Genomic DNA, 17,796 nt, shown 5'->3' on the forward strand with positions numbered 1-17,796 from the left:
CACAGGAGAACGTGGGTTTGTTTGTGGATTTCAGGTTAGAAGTCTGCAGTGAAAATCCGCCATAGTGATGAACTCAGTGCATAGAACCGCTGGAACTGATACAGCCCATCAGCTTTGAAAGGGATTTCTTGGCCTGTTAAGAATGTTAGCAATCCTAGGACTCCATTGGTTCATTTCTCAAGTGTTGGTTGATCTTTTATAGTCCCCACTTTTCCTTCCTCATGCTATCGAACATCACAATAGAAAGCATGGCTGACTTGTTTTGAATATCTGCATTTGCAAAATCAGCTTGGACATTAGGTATGAGAAGAAACACTTAGTTTTCCATTTTTACATATGGGAATTTTTTAATTAAAAGAAACTTAAAATCCCTAACACAATAATTAAAAAAAAAAAATTTTGTGAACCTTCTGTTTATCTTCAAACATTGTGAGAACTTGGTACACTCTAAAAGAATGCGTGATGGGAGTAAGACCAGCACATTCTTCTGCTAACCTTCCTGGGTTACTGGTGTGTTCCAGGCGGTCGAACTGGTCGATCCATCCTCTAATTTCCTCCATACTGCAATTCGGAATTATGGGTGGGTACACTAATCAATTACAGATAATGTTCACTGAGCTCAGTGTCTTAGTAAGTTTTCACTTGTTCAGATGTTTACTTGTTTTGGATACTGTCTTAGTTGTCTAGTGCTGCTATAACAAAAATACCCTAAGGGATGGCTTTAACAAAGAGAAATTTATTTTCTCAAAATCAAGTAGGCTAGAAGTCCAAATTCAGGGCATCGGTTACAGGGTAAGTCTTTCTCTTCTCTGTTGGTTCTGGTGGATGGTCTTTGTCATCAGTCTTCCCCTAGACTAGAAGTTTCCCTGTGCAGGAACCCCGAGTCCAAAGGATGCACCATAAATCTCTCCCTCTATATATATTTATATGCTTTACTAGTTTTGCTTCTCTAGTGAACCCAGCCTAAGACAGTTCTGATGTTGGTAAAATAAACAATTAAGGGTTCATGTAGTTAGGGAGAGCGGACTTGTCAATCTAGCTTGCGAGATTTTTGCTAGATATATTAAAAAAAAAAAATTTTTTTTTTATGTAAAATTTTGGATGTATATAACACATGGGGTTACCATGAGTCAGAATCAACTTGGTGACAACTAATAACAACAATAGCTGTTCCCTGCCACAGGACTCATTACTTCTCTGCTGGGCTCAGTAATTCACAGACCACACAGAACTCACAGACCTTACTCACAATTATGTAGTTCATTAGAGAAGTAATAGGCTACAACTTGGGATCAGGATCAACTTGGAAGTAACAGGAACAACTCAGGAGACAAGGTACAGTTCTTCAGTCAGGACAGTTCCCAACCAAGACAGCTCTCAGCTTCTTCTCGGCCGTCACCGCAGGCCGTGCCCACAGGTAGGCCGCCCTTCTTTTGGCCATGCCAGCCAGCAGGCCTCTGTTGCTGGGCCCCTCGGCCTCTGCCCTGCTTGGGCAATTATTGCACTTTAGCTCTGTAAACTAGTGCCTGGGAGCACCCGGCTCTGCCTGCAAGTCCCCTGCCCAAAGGCACTCAGCTCCCTTTAGCTCTGTGGGTCAGCCAGCCCACTGCAGCTGAATGCTGGTCTCCTGGCTCTTGCTGCCCCTACTGCTACCACCATTTCTCTGCTGCTGGGCTCTGCTGTGCTTGCCATTGTTTCTTGCCATCTCTTGCAGTCTTCAGTGTTACAGCTCTCTCTCCTGGGTCTGGGAGGTTCTCAGCACAGGGACCCTTGGGACCAAGGACATGCCACACTCGACTCTTCTTGATGGTAGTGAGGTCCCTCTCAAACTCGGTGTGATTGGCCCTTATGTAAGCCTAACTCTTGTCAATTTCAAGGCATGGTCTTCCCAGCAGGACTACAAACTGACCAATCCCCCTAGTAGACCAAAGTCACTCAATTTGCATAGTCCCAGCCAGTTCTTACAAGGTGACTTAATCCTATTGGGTGGTTTTACACACCCTATTTGCATCGTAATTCACCAATCCCTTGCAAGATTGTGGCCCAGCCAATCATTCTTGGCAGAATTATAAACCCAACGCCAGAAAGAACGTATATGAGAGAAATCCATTGCACCCCAGGAGGTCAATTTGTTAGTAACAATAACCACTAACTCCTCTCTACTTTGAACTTCCCAAACTTGATAGTTCACCACAGCCACCTGGAGGGTATGCTACATACAGATTACTGGGCCCACCCCAGGGTTTCTGATTCTATAGCCTGGGGTGTGGCCCATCATTATATCAAGTTCCCTGCTATGTCTGATGCGCCTTGTCAGGGGTGTACACTTTGAACCACTGCTCTCTTTCCTGCCAAGGAAACATTATCACTAATGAGCCATAATGTTATATTGGAAACCTTTCTCCCCACTGATCCCAAGGCCCTGACCACCACTAGTGCTGAGGGGCCCCAGGTTTCTTCCCTCAGTGCCCACATCCTAGATAGCCAGGCACTAAGCAAGGGGCGTGCTTAGACCTTTCCTTTTTTTTACATACTCATTGCATGTTATTTGAAGCTGGTCTAGGTGAGTGGTTTTTCTTGTATTTCCTGTCATATATATGATTGTTTCTCTATCTTCAGGCTTCTACTTCTCCCATTCACACTCTCCCCTGCAGTTCTACACGGTGGGCTGATGGCACTTGTACAAGTTCCTTCTATATCAGATTGATGATGATAATAAAAATGTTAATAGAAAATAGTAGCAACTAGTTGGACAAGTTCCCCAAATTCCCTTCTCACTGCAACTCAGATGTGCAGAGAAAATATGATTTATTTGATTTCATGGCTATGTAATCTACAATGCTGAGTCCAGTTTAAAGCTTGGATGATCCCATCCTTTTCTTACAAGAAATAGAACCAGAATGCTCCTTAGAAGTGAGGATGGCAAGACTTTGGCTTGCTTACTTTGAACATGTCATCAGGAAAGGCCAATCACTAGAAAAGAATGTCATGTTCGGTGAAGTCGGGGGTCAGCAAAAATGAGGGAAGCCTCGATGAGATGGATTGACACAATAGCCTGAACAGTGAACTTGAGCATACTGATGATCATGAAGATGGTGCAGGACCGAGTAACGTTTTGTTCTGTTGTACACAAGATCACCGTGAGTTGAAGCCTACTCGATTGCCACTAACAACAGTAAGCATTAAGGCAGTGTCAAGCACTCAGTGAGGAGCCCTGGTGGTGCAGTTGTTTAGTGCCTGGCTGTTAACTGAAAGGTTGATGGTTTGAACCCATGAGCCAGTCTGCAGGAGAAATATGTGGCAGGCTGCTTGGAAGCCCTGTGAGGCAGCTCTACTCTGTCCCTTAGGGTCACTACAAGTTGGAATTGACTTGATGGCAACGGGTTAAGTGCTCAGTCTTTCAGCTTCCTCCTGCCTATACTCCTTTCCCTAAGACAGTGGGGGTGAGGAGGGAATTTATGCAAGTTTGTCCCCCTGGCAGAAGGACTAGGTCAGAGTTCTGGGGCACAGTGTCATCTGCTTCTTCCAGTCCCTGGTGGTGCCTTTTTGTCCTCCAAGGGCTGCTTCCTGAACTGATCTCCACTGCTGGTATCTGTGGCTGGTATGATGTGAGACCTGGTCTCTCTAGGCAGGGCCAGGACCTGGTGGTGCATCTTGGCCAACTCTGCCTCACCTTATGTATGAGTTATCTGTTACTACATAACACCTTACAATAACAATGAACCTTTATTATCTCACACAGCCTCTATGGGTCTGAAATTTGGGAGCAACTCAATTGGCTCAATTGTGAGTGCAGTGTACATGTCAGCCACGGCCACATCCTCTGGGACTGGAGGATCTGCTTCCAAAATGGCTCACTGTTGTGGTTTTCTGAGGCTGCCAGAACAAAATACCACAAGTGGGTGGCTTTAAAGAAAAGAAATTTCTTGCCTTGCAGTTTTGGAGGCTAGAAGTTCAAATCAGGTCATTGGCTCTAGAGGAAGGTCCTTTCTCTTTCAGCTGCTAGTAGCTTCCAGCAATCCTTGTCATTCCTGGGCTTGTCGATGCATCTGTTTCCATCATCACAAGGCATCTGTCTTCCCTCTGTGTGTGTCTCTTTCTGTGTTTGTCCTGCTTTTATATAAGACACCATTCAGAAGGGATCAGGTTGAGGACTCAGCCTACCGTGGTACTGACTCATCCACATAACAAAAGAAATACCCTATCTCAAAACAGGATCATATCCCACAGGAACAGGTGTTAGTTCTTCCACATATCTTTTTGGGGGACACAATTTGATCTATAACATTCACTCACCTGGCTCTTGGCAGGAGGTCTCAGTTCCTCACTGACCATGGGCAGCAGTGAATGGCCCAAGAGAGAGCATGGAAGAAGCCAGCCTTTTCTGACCTAGTCTACAAGTCATAGACCGTAACTTCTGCCATTTTCTGTGGGTTGAAAGTGAATGACTCAGTCCAGCCACACTTACAAGGAGGAAGATTAAGCTCCACCTTTTGAAGTGGGGATGTCAAAGGGTTTGTGGACATACTTTAAAACCACCATACCTCAGTCCTTGCAGGTGTTAGCTGCCCACTCGAGCCTGACTGTGTCTCTCCCTCAGGTCTTGTGGAGCTGTCTGCTCTCTAGTAGTGACTATAGAAGAAGCATTACACTCCCTTATGTTGACTCCCTCAGGCAAGTCCACCACTACACTCTCCTCAATCCAGTCAGTGCCACAGGGGAAGCCAGGTGGCTCCAGGAAGCTGCACTTAAGACCTCCCTGAGCCCAGCCCTGCTACCTGGCAGCTGGATATAGCCATGGTTCTAGATGGTGCTAGAGGTGGTATGAGGGGATGGCTCTCCAGTGCTCTACTTAAGGAGTGAGGGTGAAAAATCTTACTCTATTTATGCCTAAAGTACAAATACACATATAGTGCATAAATAGATATCAGTATATCCGTAGTATTACAAGTTCATGGGGGGAGTCAATTAGAGAAAATAAATGTCTCGGAAGTCTCTTTAGAGTCTGTTTGTAGGGCATCATGAAGATTTAATAAGATGCAGCAACTAAAGTATTTAGCACAGTATACAACATATGTACTCCATGTTAGCTGTTGTTATAAATTTAATTAATAATATTATCGTTTCCCAGCCTTATTCCTTTTTTCATAGACCAGTATTTCTTAAGCAGGAGAGTTGCCTGCAGACATATTTTCAGGGGTGTCTGAGAATTTCCTCTGAAATTTGTTGATTGTTTTTTATTTTCAACTTCATGATAATCTAAACATAAATTTATAATTGTTTGCTCCTTTATAAAATCATCCTCCCATCAGATTTCGTTGCACAAGTCTGTGCTTTAAAGAAAGAGCTCTACTTGAATTGTTGTGGGATGGTGAGGAACGCCAGAAGGGTAGACGTAAAAATGTGAGCCATACATGTAGTCAGACCAAGTGAAGGCCAACTGATATGTCAGCTTGTAGGAAAGAAGGACTCCCCGTGTTCCAACAGAGGCTGGTGGTGGACAGGTTGCGTCTTCCCATGGCCCAGGGAAGCATGAGCATGCCCGTCAAGAAAACATTGGCTTTAGCAGCCAGTCCTATATTTACATTTTGAAAAGCGATTTAAACTCAGCCAAGTAACGTCATCTGCCACATTAAAATGATGCTGTTAATTTGAATTTTATGGGTTTTATTGTTTTTGCCTTTGATTTGTTATTTTGTTTTGATTTTATTGTTGAATCCGAGCTAAAGCATATGGGGTTTATTTCTAGGTTTTCCATATGTGCATCTCTAAGCAACAATATAATAAAAGTAATTTAAGTCTATATGTTGGTGGGGCACAGTAGTGTTTTTTTTTTTTTTTCACTGCATTAAAGGCAGTCTCTGCATTACTAAGCTTTGTTGTCGTCGATAGCTGCCATTGAGTCAGCTCTGACTCACTGAGACCTTATGTGTAATGGGATGAAATGTTACCCGGTTCTATGCCATCTTCATGACTGTTGCTATGTTTGAGTCCGTCGTTGTGGCTGTTGTGTCAGTCCGTATCACCAAGGGGCTCCTTTGCCTTTACCAACCATGATGTTCTTTTCTAGCAATTGGTCTTTCCTGATAATGTATCCAAAGTAAGAAAGCTGAAGTCTCGCCATCCTCGTTTCTAAGGAGCATTTTGGTTGTATTTCTTGTAGAATTGATTTGCTCATTCTTCTGGCAGTCCATGGTATATTTGATACTCTTCACCAACACCACAGTTCAAATGCATCAATTCTTCCTCTGTCTTCATTTTTCATGGTCCAGCTCTTGCATGCATATGAGATCAATGGAAAGACCATGGCTTCGGTTAGGTGCACCTTAATCATCCAAGTGACATCTTCGCCTTTTAAACTCAGCTTTGAGGTGAACTGTAATGGATGCATGGAATCATAGAATACTTGAGCTTCTAGAATTCATTTAGTCCAACCATCTCCTCTACCAGATGTGGAAACTGAGCCTCCTGGAAGAGGATTGACTGCCCAAGGTCAAAGAGTAAGGGGATGGCAGACCAAGGTCAGAGACTAAGTTGACATACTGTAACTCGGTACCTGGTCCAGCATCCCAGCTAACTCCAAAGGTTGCCAGGGCACAAGGGCTGGCTAGACACAAACAGGTGGAGAGTGGTGACACTATCTGGGTAAGCTATCAGAGGAGGACTGAAGTGAGCAGGGACAATCAGAATGATAGTAGGCTTGTTTCAGATGGAGCTCTGGGGGTATAGTGGTTAAGAGCTATGGCTGCTAACCAAAAGTTCAGTAGTTCAAATTCACCAGCCGCTCCTTGGAAACCATATGGAACAGATCTACTGTGTCCTATAGGGTCACTCGGAGTCAGAATCAACTCAACAGCAACGGGGTTTCTGTTTCAGATATCACCCATGCACTTGGATTTTTCAGCTACTTTCAACAGAAGCAAACAAGTTCTGAAGCTCTTTAAACCTAACCCCATTCATGCTTTTCTACTCTGCATGTGTTCAGACAGTAAGTTTACTCATTCTAGCTGGGGTGGTACATGACTATGCAGTGAAGATTACTGAAAAACAGTGTTTCTCAGCTGCATTTAAGAGTGTTGAACATAACTGTGGAGTGAAAAAAGAGTTCACCCATGATATAATTAGTTGGTCATTGTATTAGTTTTTTTTTTTTAATAACTCCGTAACAAATTACCACAAACTCAACGTAGTGGCTTAACACAGCATGCATTTACCATCTCACAGTTTCCTTGGGTCCTGGGCATGGCTTAGCTGGATCCTGCACATGGGGTCACAGGAAGCCGCAATCAAGGTGTTCTCATCTGTATCTTAGAGTCCACTTGCATGCTTGTGTTTCTTTGCAGCTGTAGAACTAACTGAGGCTTACTTCTCCAAGGACAGCAGGAGAGCTTCTATCTCCTCTAGACCCTTTTCTAAAGGGCTCACCTAATTAGGTCAGCCCCACCAGGGATAATCTCCCTTTTGATAATTTAAAGCCAACTCATAAGGGACTTAAGTCTGCAAAATCCTCTCACCTTTGGTTTATTCTTTTGGTTAGATGCAAATTACAGACTCTGTCCACACTCAGGGGAGGAGATTCCACAAAGGCATAGGCACAAGTGATAGGGAATCATAGGAATCATTTTAGAATTCTCCCCACCACGGCCATTAAGCACTGGCCTCACTGGGCAGGGAGTGTGGTTCATATTTGTAGACTTGCCTGTGTTATTTGGAGAATGTCCTGTAATATCACTATATATGATTATATTAAAAATTTGAAGAGTAGAAACTCAGCCCTCAATTGAGATAAGACTTTAAGCCAGGGTTTTCTCAACTTGGGCGCTACGGATGTTTTGGGCTGGATAATTTATTGTTGTTGTTGGGGGCTGTCTGTGCATTTATGATGCTGGGCAGCATCTCTGGCCTCTACCCACTAGATGCTAGTAGTAACCCTCCTCCCATTTGTGATGACTAAACTGGCACTGTTGTTATTGTTAGGTGCCATGGAGTTCATTTCAACTCATAGTGACCCTGTGTGACAGAGAAAAACTGTTCAGTAGGGTTTTCTGCCAAATGCCCTTTTGGGAGGTAAATTATTGGTTGAGAATCATTGTGTTAGAAAAATGCAGTTTTTCTGTTTTTTCTTTTTAAAGAAGTACCTGTTAAACTGGGAATTTGTTTTTATGTATTTATTTTTAAGGTGATGCAGCTATTTGAAGCCAGCAGGCTCTTATTCCTCTGGTAATGCCTCAGTGCTATATTTGCTTATTCCTTTAACTGAGAAAACTATATAGTCGCAATTAAAAAAAAAATAATACTATTGTTGTTTTCCCCACTTGTACTTTCTTGTTCACATGGGTGCCAATATGAGATTATGTTATTATATTTGACTGTTTTCTAATCTTCTCTGAGTTTATACTCAAGGCATATTATTAATAACGCATTTTTCCTGCTATAACACAGGTTGGTGTCTTAGTCATCTAGTGCTGCTATAACAGAAATACCACAAGTGGATGGCTTCAACAAAGAGACGTTTATTCTCTCACAGTCTAGGAGGCTAGAAGTAGAAATTCAGGGCATCAGCTCCAGGGGAAGGCATTCATTCTCTGTCAACTCTGGAGCAAGGTCCTTGTCATCAATCTTGCCCTCGTCTAGGAGCTTCTCCGTGCAGGAACCCCAAGTCCAAAAGATGCACTCTGTTCCCAGCACTGCTTTATTTGTGGTATGAGGTACCCATGTCTCTCTGCTCAGTTCTTTCTTTTATATCTCAAAAGAAATCAACTCAAGACATAACCTAACCTTGTCCATTGAGCCCTGCCTCATTAACATAACTGCTTTGAATCCCATCTCTCAACATCATAGAGACAGGATTTACGACACATAGGAAAATCACATCAGATGACAAAATGGTGCACAATCACACAATAGTGGGAATCATGGCCTAGCCAAGTTGACAGACATTTTCTAGGGGACACAATTTAATCCATAACAGTTGGGTACTGTACTTCCCAAAATAAGTTTAATGCAGAAGGCAATAAAAACCTAATAAACTCTCTTCTTTGTACTACAAATCTTTTCTTGGAAACAGGTGATATGACTAGGTATAGAACCAAATGGTCACGAGTCAAAAATGGCCTCTGTGCATTGGCCCTAAGTTGGTTATTTCTTTAAAGCCAGCTTAGCCCAAAGAAAAAAAGCCTGCTGCCACCAAACTCATGGAGCCCTAGTGTCTCAGTGGTTAAGCACTCTGCTGCTAACTAAAAGGTCAGCGGTTCCAACCCACCAGCCACTCCACTGGAGAAAAGATGTGGCAGTCTGCTTCCTTAATGATTACAGCCGTGAAAACCCTATGGGGCACTTCTACCCTGCCCTATAGGGTTGTCATGAGTTGGAATTGAATCCAGGGCAGAGAGTTTTCTTCTGGGTTTGAGCACCAAACTCAAATTTGCATACATCCAACTGTTTTAAAAATAGCCCAGATAAACAAATTTTCAGCTGCTTAGTGCCTGCCTGCTTTACATATGCTTCAAAAGTGCACCCAACATCTGTTAGCCCTAGATAAGTTAAAACCCTGTAGTTATAAGGACCCCTAGCTGTGGCCTATCCCTTAAGGAGAGCCCTGGTGGCACAAGGTTAAGCACTCAGCTTCTAACTGCAAAGTTGCTGGTCTGAGACTGCCCAGCAGCTCGGTGGGAAAAAGACCTGGCCTGTAAAGATTACTGCTGTTGTTAGGTGCTGTTGGGTCGGTTCCAACTCAAAGAGACCCCAGGTACTACAGAATGAAACACTGCTTGGTCCTGTGCCATGCTCACAGTCATTGTTATGTTTGAGCCCATTGTTGCAGCCACTGTGTCAGTCTATCTCATTGAGGGTCTTTCTTTTCTTCACTGACCCTGTACTTTACCAACCATGATGTCCCTCTCCAGGGACCATCCCTCCTGATAGATAACATGTCCAAAGTCTCACCATCCTTGCTTCTAAGGAGCATTCTGGTTATACTTCTTCCAAGACAGACTTTTTCTTTCTTTTGGCAGTCCATGGTATATTCAATATTCTTCACCAGCACAATTCAAAGGTGTCAATTCTTTGGTATTCCAGCTTTCACATGCATATGATGCAATTGAAAACACTGGGGCTTGGGTCAGGCGCACCTTAGTCTTCAAGGTGACATCTTTGCTTTTCAACACTTTAAAGAGGTCTTTTGCAGCAGATCTGCCCAACGCAATGCGTCTTTTGATTTCTTGACTCCTGTTTTCATGGCTGTTGATTGTGGATCCAAGTAAAATGAAATCCTTGACAACTTCAATCTTTTCCCCATTTGTCATGATGTTGCTTATTGTTTCAGTTGTGAGGATTTTTGTTTTCTTTATGTTCAGGTGTAATCCATACTGAAGGCTGTGGTCTTTAATCTTCATCAGTAAGTGCTTTAAGTCCTCTTCACTTTCAGCAAGCAAGGTTGTGCCATCTGCATAACACAGGTTGTTAATGAGTCTTCCTCTAATCCCTATGCCCTGTTCTTGTTCATAGAGTCTGTCTTCTTGGGTTATTTGTTCTGCATACAGATTGAATAGATACGGTGAAAGGATACATCCTTGACACGTACCTTTCCTGACCTTAAACCAGGCTGTATCCCCTTATTTTGCTTGAACGACGGTGTCTTGATCTATGTACAGGTTCCTCATGAGCACAATTAAGTGTTCTGGAATTCCCATTCATCGAAATATTATCCATAATTTGTTATGATCCACACGGTCGAATGCCTTTGCATAGTCAATAAAACTCAGGTAAACATCTTTCTGGCATTCTCTGCTTTCAGCCAGGATCCATCTGACATCAGCAATGATATCCCTGGTTCCATGTGCTCTTCTAAATCTGGCTTGACTTTCTGGCAGTTCTCTGTCGATATACTACTGCAGCTACTTTTGAATGATCTTCAGCAAAATTTTGCTAACAGGTGATAATGATATTGTTGGTTAATTTCTGCATTTGATTGGATCACCTTTCTTGGGAATAGGCATAAACATGGATCTCTTTCAGCCGGTTGGCCAGGTAGCTGTCTTCCATACTTCTTGGCATAGATGAGTGAATGCTTCCAGAGCTGCATTCGTTTGTTGAAACATCTCAATTGATATTCCGTCAATTCCTGGAACCTTGTTTTTCACCAATGCCTTCAGAGCAGCTTGGACTCCTTCCTTCAGTACCGTCGGTTCCTGATCATATGCTGCTGCTTGAAATGGTTGGGTGTTGACCAATTCTTTTTGGTATAATGACTGTACTCCTTCCATCTTCTTTTGATTCTTCCTGCATCATTTAATTTTTTTTCCATGGAATCCTTCACAATTTCAATTCGAGGCTTGAATTTTTTCTTCAGTTCTTTCAGCTTGAGAGGTACTGAGCATGTTCTTCCCTTTTGATTTTCTATCTTTGGCTCTTTGCACATGTCATTATAATACTTGACTTTGTCTTCTCGAGCCACCCTTTCAGATCTTCTGTTCAGTTCTTTTAGTTCATCATTTCTTCCTTTTGCCTTAGCTATTCGACGTTCAAGAGCAAATTTCAGAGTCTCTTCTGACATCCATTTTGGTCTTTTCTTTCTTTCTTGTCTTTTCAGTGACCTCTTGCTTTCTTCATGTATGATATCCTTGATGTTATTCCACAACTTTTCTGGTCTTCAGTCATTAGTGTTAAAGGTGTCAAATATATGGTCTCTAAATTCAGGTGGGATGTATTGAAGGTTATATTTTGGCTCTCTGGACTTGTTCTAATTTTCTTCAATTTGAACTTGAACTTGCATATGAGCAATTGATGGTCTGTTCCACAGTCGACCCCTGGCCTTGTTCTGACTGATGATATTGAGCCTTTCCATGTTCTCTTTCCACAGAAGTAGTCAGTTTGATTCTTGTGTATTTCATCTGGCGAGGTCCACGTGTATAGTCGCCCTTTATGTTGGTGAAAAAAAGTATTTGCAGTGAAGAAGTTGTTGGTCTTGCAAAATTCTTTCATGGGATCTCCAGCATCGTTTCTATCACCAAGGTCACATTTTCCAACTACTGATCCTGAAGAAGGATCAGTGTAAATATTACAGGCTAAAAAACCCCGTGGGGCAGTTGTATTCTGTCACTTGAGGTTGCCATGAGTCAAAAATCGACTGGATGGTCACTAACAACAACAGCTGCATCAGCCCTTCAGAGCTCTCTGACCCAGAAACCTCCACATTGCTGTGGGAGGACATCATTAGGATGCACAAGAGACCCACCCCACACTTCTCTTCTCCAGGGTTTTTCATGCCCTCCTCACCTTCTGGTGGCTCCGGTACTGCTTATCTCTAGCTGCGGGATACCACCCCCTGCATTCAGCTACAATAAATAGCTTATTGTGCAAAACTTTCTCAAGGACATTCCTCTTTTCTTGGTGTTGGTGGTGTTCTCAGCCCCAGTTGAGTTGGCCCCCGAATCATGATCACACCATGCACAACAGGATCGGAATGTTCTGATCCATAGAGTTTTCACTGGCTGATTTTCAGAAGGAGATCCTCAGGCCCTTCTTCCGTGACTGGCTCAGACTGGAAACTCCACTTAAACTTGTTCCGTATCATAGCAGCATGCATGCCACCACTGACAGATGGATGGCGGCTTTGCTTGAAATGTATTGGGTAGGAATTGAATTCAGGTTTCCTTCCTGCATGGAAGGTGAGAATTCTACCACTGAACCACCACTGAACTGCCACTGTCTCCCAGCCCCTGGTTCTCTCCAAGTTACCGCACCAATGGAAGTGTGGCCCAGTTCTGAAATCACAAAACTCAAGAGCTGCCCGTTTTTGTTTTCTCTAGGCAAAGGCAGCTCCAGCATCTCATCTGACGTGAGTTCAAGCACAGATCATACGCCAACCAAAGCCCAGAAGAATGTGGCTACCAGTGAAGGTAGGCATCTGGTCTTTATTATCTTGCCTTCTCTTAGTGCTGGCTGTGTTTGGAAGACAAATAAATGTGTGAGGCTCGTTGCTGTTCTACTGAGTGAAAGCACATGAGAGTCTCAAAAATGAGAAAGAAACGCATTCCCATGTTTCCTTTTGGTTGGATTGCTGTTAACATCCATTAAAGTTGATTTGATGAATTGTAAATTTTTCGATTTTAAATCTGGGGTTTTGTGATGATATAGTAGGCTGACTTATGGGTAGTTTTTATGATGTTATGTGTTTTGTTTTTCAGTGTGGAGAATAATATGATTGCAAAATATTTTTTGTTGTAGTTGAATTTTCATGCCAGAACTTTCAAAATAGGTGCACCTGGAATTCAGGATTAGAATAATGGGAAGGTCACATCACATTCATGCAATTTGTTCAGCTTGAACTAATCACCAAAATTTGGGAGTAGGAAAGTAGGATTGTCTGATTATTTAAAGAGTAAGTGAAAAGCTCTATTAGTAAAAAGATTGGCTGCATTGATATTCTTGATGAAGAAATTGGCTGTATGTACTTCCCAATATAGGAGGAGATTTTTATTTATTGCTTACTTGTTTGAGAGTAGAAATCTTTGTTTCTGTGGTCCTGTCTGTGGAAAGCTGACCCAATTATGGAATCAGTTCCTTTTTTTTTTAATGTTAAACACAATTAGATAACTTCCTTTCTGAAGAAGAGTTCTTTATAAACTGACTTTCAGATGAAGTTACAGTGTAAGACATCAGTGATATTTGTAACAAAAGACTCTTTTTGAGGTGTTGGCTGATTTTCCTGAGACTGTATAGGATTCGTGTATCCCAAAGTGTAGAGGGGGTTGAGGATGTACATTTTGAGGCTTAATTTCTGTTGCTGACAATATTGAGAAGCAGACTCATGACCTGATGTTGGTCATCTCTGTTGTTTTGTTTCTTTTGACCTGTGTCACAATGTATGCTGATGGCTTACTTCTGCTGACCTATATTTTCTTCTTGGGTATTCTTTAATTTGGTGTGCTCCAAGGAACATAGAATTACTTTCTGTGGGGTAATTATTCCTAGATTGATTTATAAGTGGCTTTCACTTGGGTTATATTCTCTTGTGTTAATGCCTTGGTGTAGTTCAATGTAAATTAGTAAGTCAACAACTTTGTAAGGCACACGCATTGGGGTGTTTGGCTTAGAGCAGTAAAGCATCAGGTAGCAATTCAGTTTTAATTTTCTGCCTCTTAATTCAGATATGGGCATTAGATCAGTCTTCAAATTCAGTTAAGGTAATATGCAGATTTGGTTAATTGCTTCTAGACATTTGTTTGGCGGCTTCTATTCTCATGAGCCAGAGTGGAAATCACTTCAATTTAATTTGTTTAAGATCCTCTCTAATCAGAAATCTGTGTTTTGCAAGATTATGACTTCGTTCCACCATTTTTTACTGACACTCCAATCATAGTCATTTGTCTAATTTGAGGGGCTATGAAAATAGAAAGTTAAAAATGTTCAATAACCACTTTATGTTTCCCAATGAGGATTTACGTTTCCTTATTATTTTTGTTCTGTTTTAGAAATAGAAAATTCAAAACTCTATGTGCTGTATTGCAGGAGCAGGGAGGGACTATGGGACTTCATACATTTAAAGATGTCTGCTTTTTATGCCTCAAAAAAAAAAAAACAACTGTATAGGGACTTAAAATTTTCATTTTATTTTGCTTTTCCCATAGGAAAATTCTTTTGGCCCAGCCCCAGCCAATGTTTTATACATTTTGTCACAACTTTTTTTTTTTTTTTTTTTTTTCTGTCACTCTGCTGGTAGAATCGGGGGGGTGGGGAGGGAAAATATGATGTTCATATGCAACAGAACTTTTAGCAACTGGACTAAATTAGAAATTAAACTAGAATTTGTTTTTAACACTTAAGTGGAAGAACCCCAACCTGTTAATCACGCTACCCAGTTCCTTCTATATCTGAAAAAAAGTTTTTTTAATGTTCCATTTTACTAAAAATAATTTGGAAGACTGTATGTGTGAATACATATCGCTACTAAGTTATTTTTAATTAATGAAAATGAAGAAGAATTAAACTAAGATTACATTAAATATAGTTACATTAAATAGTATTATATTAATGAGTTATACCTTAATTAATAATTAGTAATACATTGATTAGTTACTTTAAAATTTATTTCAGGGATGTTTGCTGCAAATTTGATCTCCTAGTATCAGGGTGGTACTTGCAAAATGGATCCATGGCTGGTACTAATTTTCAAAATGCACAGGCAACAGACCCGGTGCACCTCTTAGGTGTTGGATTTCCGCCCTCCACTGGGTGGATTTATCCAATGGAACAGTCATTTCCTCCCCCTGGGAAACACCCAGGTTAACCACTGCATGCCACATGCTGACTAAGAAACAGAAAGTGAACGCCAATTTCTTACCAATTCCATGGAGGACCAAAGCTAAAAATGCTTCTTTAATTCTTTTCCCACTGTTTTGTATAACTATGTTTATTTAACATTTGACATTAAGGAAATACGGGGTGAGTGGTATAACTAGCTTTCTGGAAGCTCTTTGATTATGGTTATTTTCTTCAGTTTTTTGATCCTCTTATGATTTTTCACTACTGAATTCATAAATATCATCTTTGGGAAGCACAGGCAGGATCCTTAGTTGAAAGGACCGAGTGATGTTGATTTCTAAATATGGTATATAATGTGAAAGATGATGTTCAGTTTTCCTGCAGACTTTGAAAGCCATGGCCATGCCTCTAATAGCTGGGTTGAAAGCATTTTATAGGATGATGTTGGACTTTTCCCTGATGGAATGAACAGGGAAGGTACTGCCCTGACTGGCAGTGTGTGCATGTGTGTGTGTCTGACCTCCACCAGTAGCTAATCTAATGATGCAGGCATAGTCCCGTTCTGGGAAACATGTAGGTAAGACACTCTATGTAACACATGCTGGTAAATAAACTGAGGACTTGGGAGTAGAAAAAAGGGAAGGGCATTTACCTAGGGCTGGGGGTGAGAATGGAGTCCCTGGGTGGTGAAATAGTTAAGCACTTAACTGCTAACCAAAAAGTTGATGGTTCGAATTTAAATTCATTCAGAGGTGCGTGGGAAGAAAGGCCTGGCAATCTACTTCCAAGGATCACAGCCACTGAAGATCCTATGGTGCAGTTTTACTCTGAAGCACAAAGAGTCACCATGAATCGGAATTGGCTTAATGGCATCTGGTTTGTTTACTTTATGGTTTGGGTGGTAAAAATGGCTTGGTGGCAGTGTCTGACCTCCTTCAACCTCACAAGGGGAAAATAAAACCAAGATCAACAGTGCAAGGCTGACTCCCATGAGGTGGAGGCTAGACAAGCCTCCTCTCTCCGCCATCTTTACTAATTCTATCCCTTGTGCAGCAGTCTCTACTTCTCTGCTGGGTTGGATAACTCATTGCAGTGGCCACACAAAACTCACAGACAATACTCACAATTACAGGCTTTATTAGGGAAGTAAAAGTTACAATTCAGGCTGAGAAATATTCAGGATACAGTTCTTCCCTCAGGACAACCTCTTCCCAACTCTGCTCACAGGCACGCCTCTCCCTGGCCCGAGGCCTCTCCCAAAGGCACTCAGCTTTCTCTCTCCATTGGCCAGGAAGCCCAACGCGATGTCTCCTACTGCTGGGTCTCTCCTACCCCCGCATCTTCAGGGTTACAGCTTGCTCTCTCTCTCTTTCCTGCTTTCAGGAACTCAGGGCACGGATTCCAGGTCCAAAAGACAAGCTCTTCGCTCCTGGCTGTTCTTCCTTGTGGTGGTAGGATCCTCCTCTCTGCTCTGGAATTGGCTCTCTTTTAAGGCAAAACTGGCCAGTCCCTTTGATGGGACACAACTACCCTACCACACATTCCTGCTGAATCTCCTGAGTGGAAGTTATGGAGACCATGGCTAGAAAGGCCACACAAAAGTAATCAATCACACCACAGGGGTGGGAATGTGGGTTAACTATAAATGGGCCCAAGAGATCTTACTGCGGAGATGAACATGTCCTAACATTGGATTGTGGGGATTGTTGCACTACCCAGTAAATTCACTAACAGTCATTGAATTGTCCACATTTAAAAAAAAAAAAAAAAAAGGGCATCACGGAGCTGCTGCTCCCGAATGACCTTCAGACTCATATCTAAATTGTCACAGACTATTCTTTGAAAATACCAGGAGGATATCATAAATACTGGTCAGCGGACCTGGTAGGAGATGGAGGGCTGACCAGTACAAAGTACAGGGTTACCGGCTGGGAAGCCTCTGAGATGCTTGGGCCTTGCTTGGGCCAGCACTGGCCAGAGAGCCATCATAGTGAGCCCTCGGGTGAATGTTGCCAGCCTCACAAGAGGTGCCCACTCAGAATTGACTCCTCCCAGTCCCTGTTCCCTGTGAAGTCCGGGAAGTCACGAGAGGTTACCAGCCACAGGTTTCCCAAAGATGGCTTTTCCTGGATTGCCTCTAACCTCAGCTCATAGTTTAGTATTCCAGCAACCAACCGTAATGGCTCAGGCATCGGATTTATTCTCTCCAGCAGTGTCTTTGCTAACGACTGGTGTCCCTGCTGCCTTTGCAATGTTCCAACTAATCCACTCAGTGTCAGAAGGCTATTCCCTTCCACACAGTGAGATAGCTAGTGATTTAATTGCCTTTTTTTTTTTTTTAACTTTTATTAAGCTTCAAGTGAACTTTTACAAATCCAATCAGTCTGTCACATGTAAGTTTACATACATCTTACTCCCTTCTCCCACTTGCTCTCCCCCTATTGAGTCAGCCCTTTCAGTCTCTCCTTTCGTGACAATTTTGCCAGCTTCCCTCTCTCTCTATCCTCCCATCCCCCCTCCAGACAAGAGTTG

At 42.3% G+C, this 17,796-nt stretch overlaps 1 protein-coding gene across 1 annotated transcript in view; it reads left to right on the plus strand.

Moving 5' to 3' along the window:
- FBXL7 (F-box and leucine rich repeat protein 7) overlaps window positions 1-17,796 on the plus strand; it is a 515,561-nt gene that overhangs the window by 146,852 nt on the left and 350,913 nt on the right. The window contains exon 2 of the mRNA XM_064270747.1: window positions 12,810-12,899. Coding sequence (XP_064126817.1) covers window positions 12,810-12,899 — 90 coding nt within the window. The remainder of the gene's footprint in view (window positions 1-12,809; window positions 12,900-17,796) is intronic.

The sequence above is a fragment of the Loxodonta africana genome, chromosome 2, assembly GCF_030014295.1.
Source record: "Loxodonta africana isolate mLoxAfr1 chromosome 2, mLoxAfr1.hap2, whole genome shotgun sequence".
Classification (NCBI taxonomy): Eukaryota; Metazoa; Chordata; class Mammalia; order Proboscidea; family Elephantidae; genus Loxodonta; species Loxodonta africana.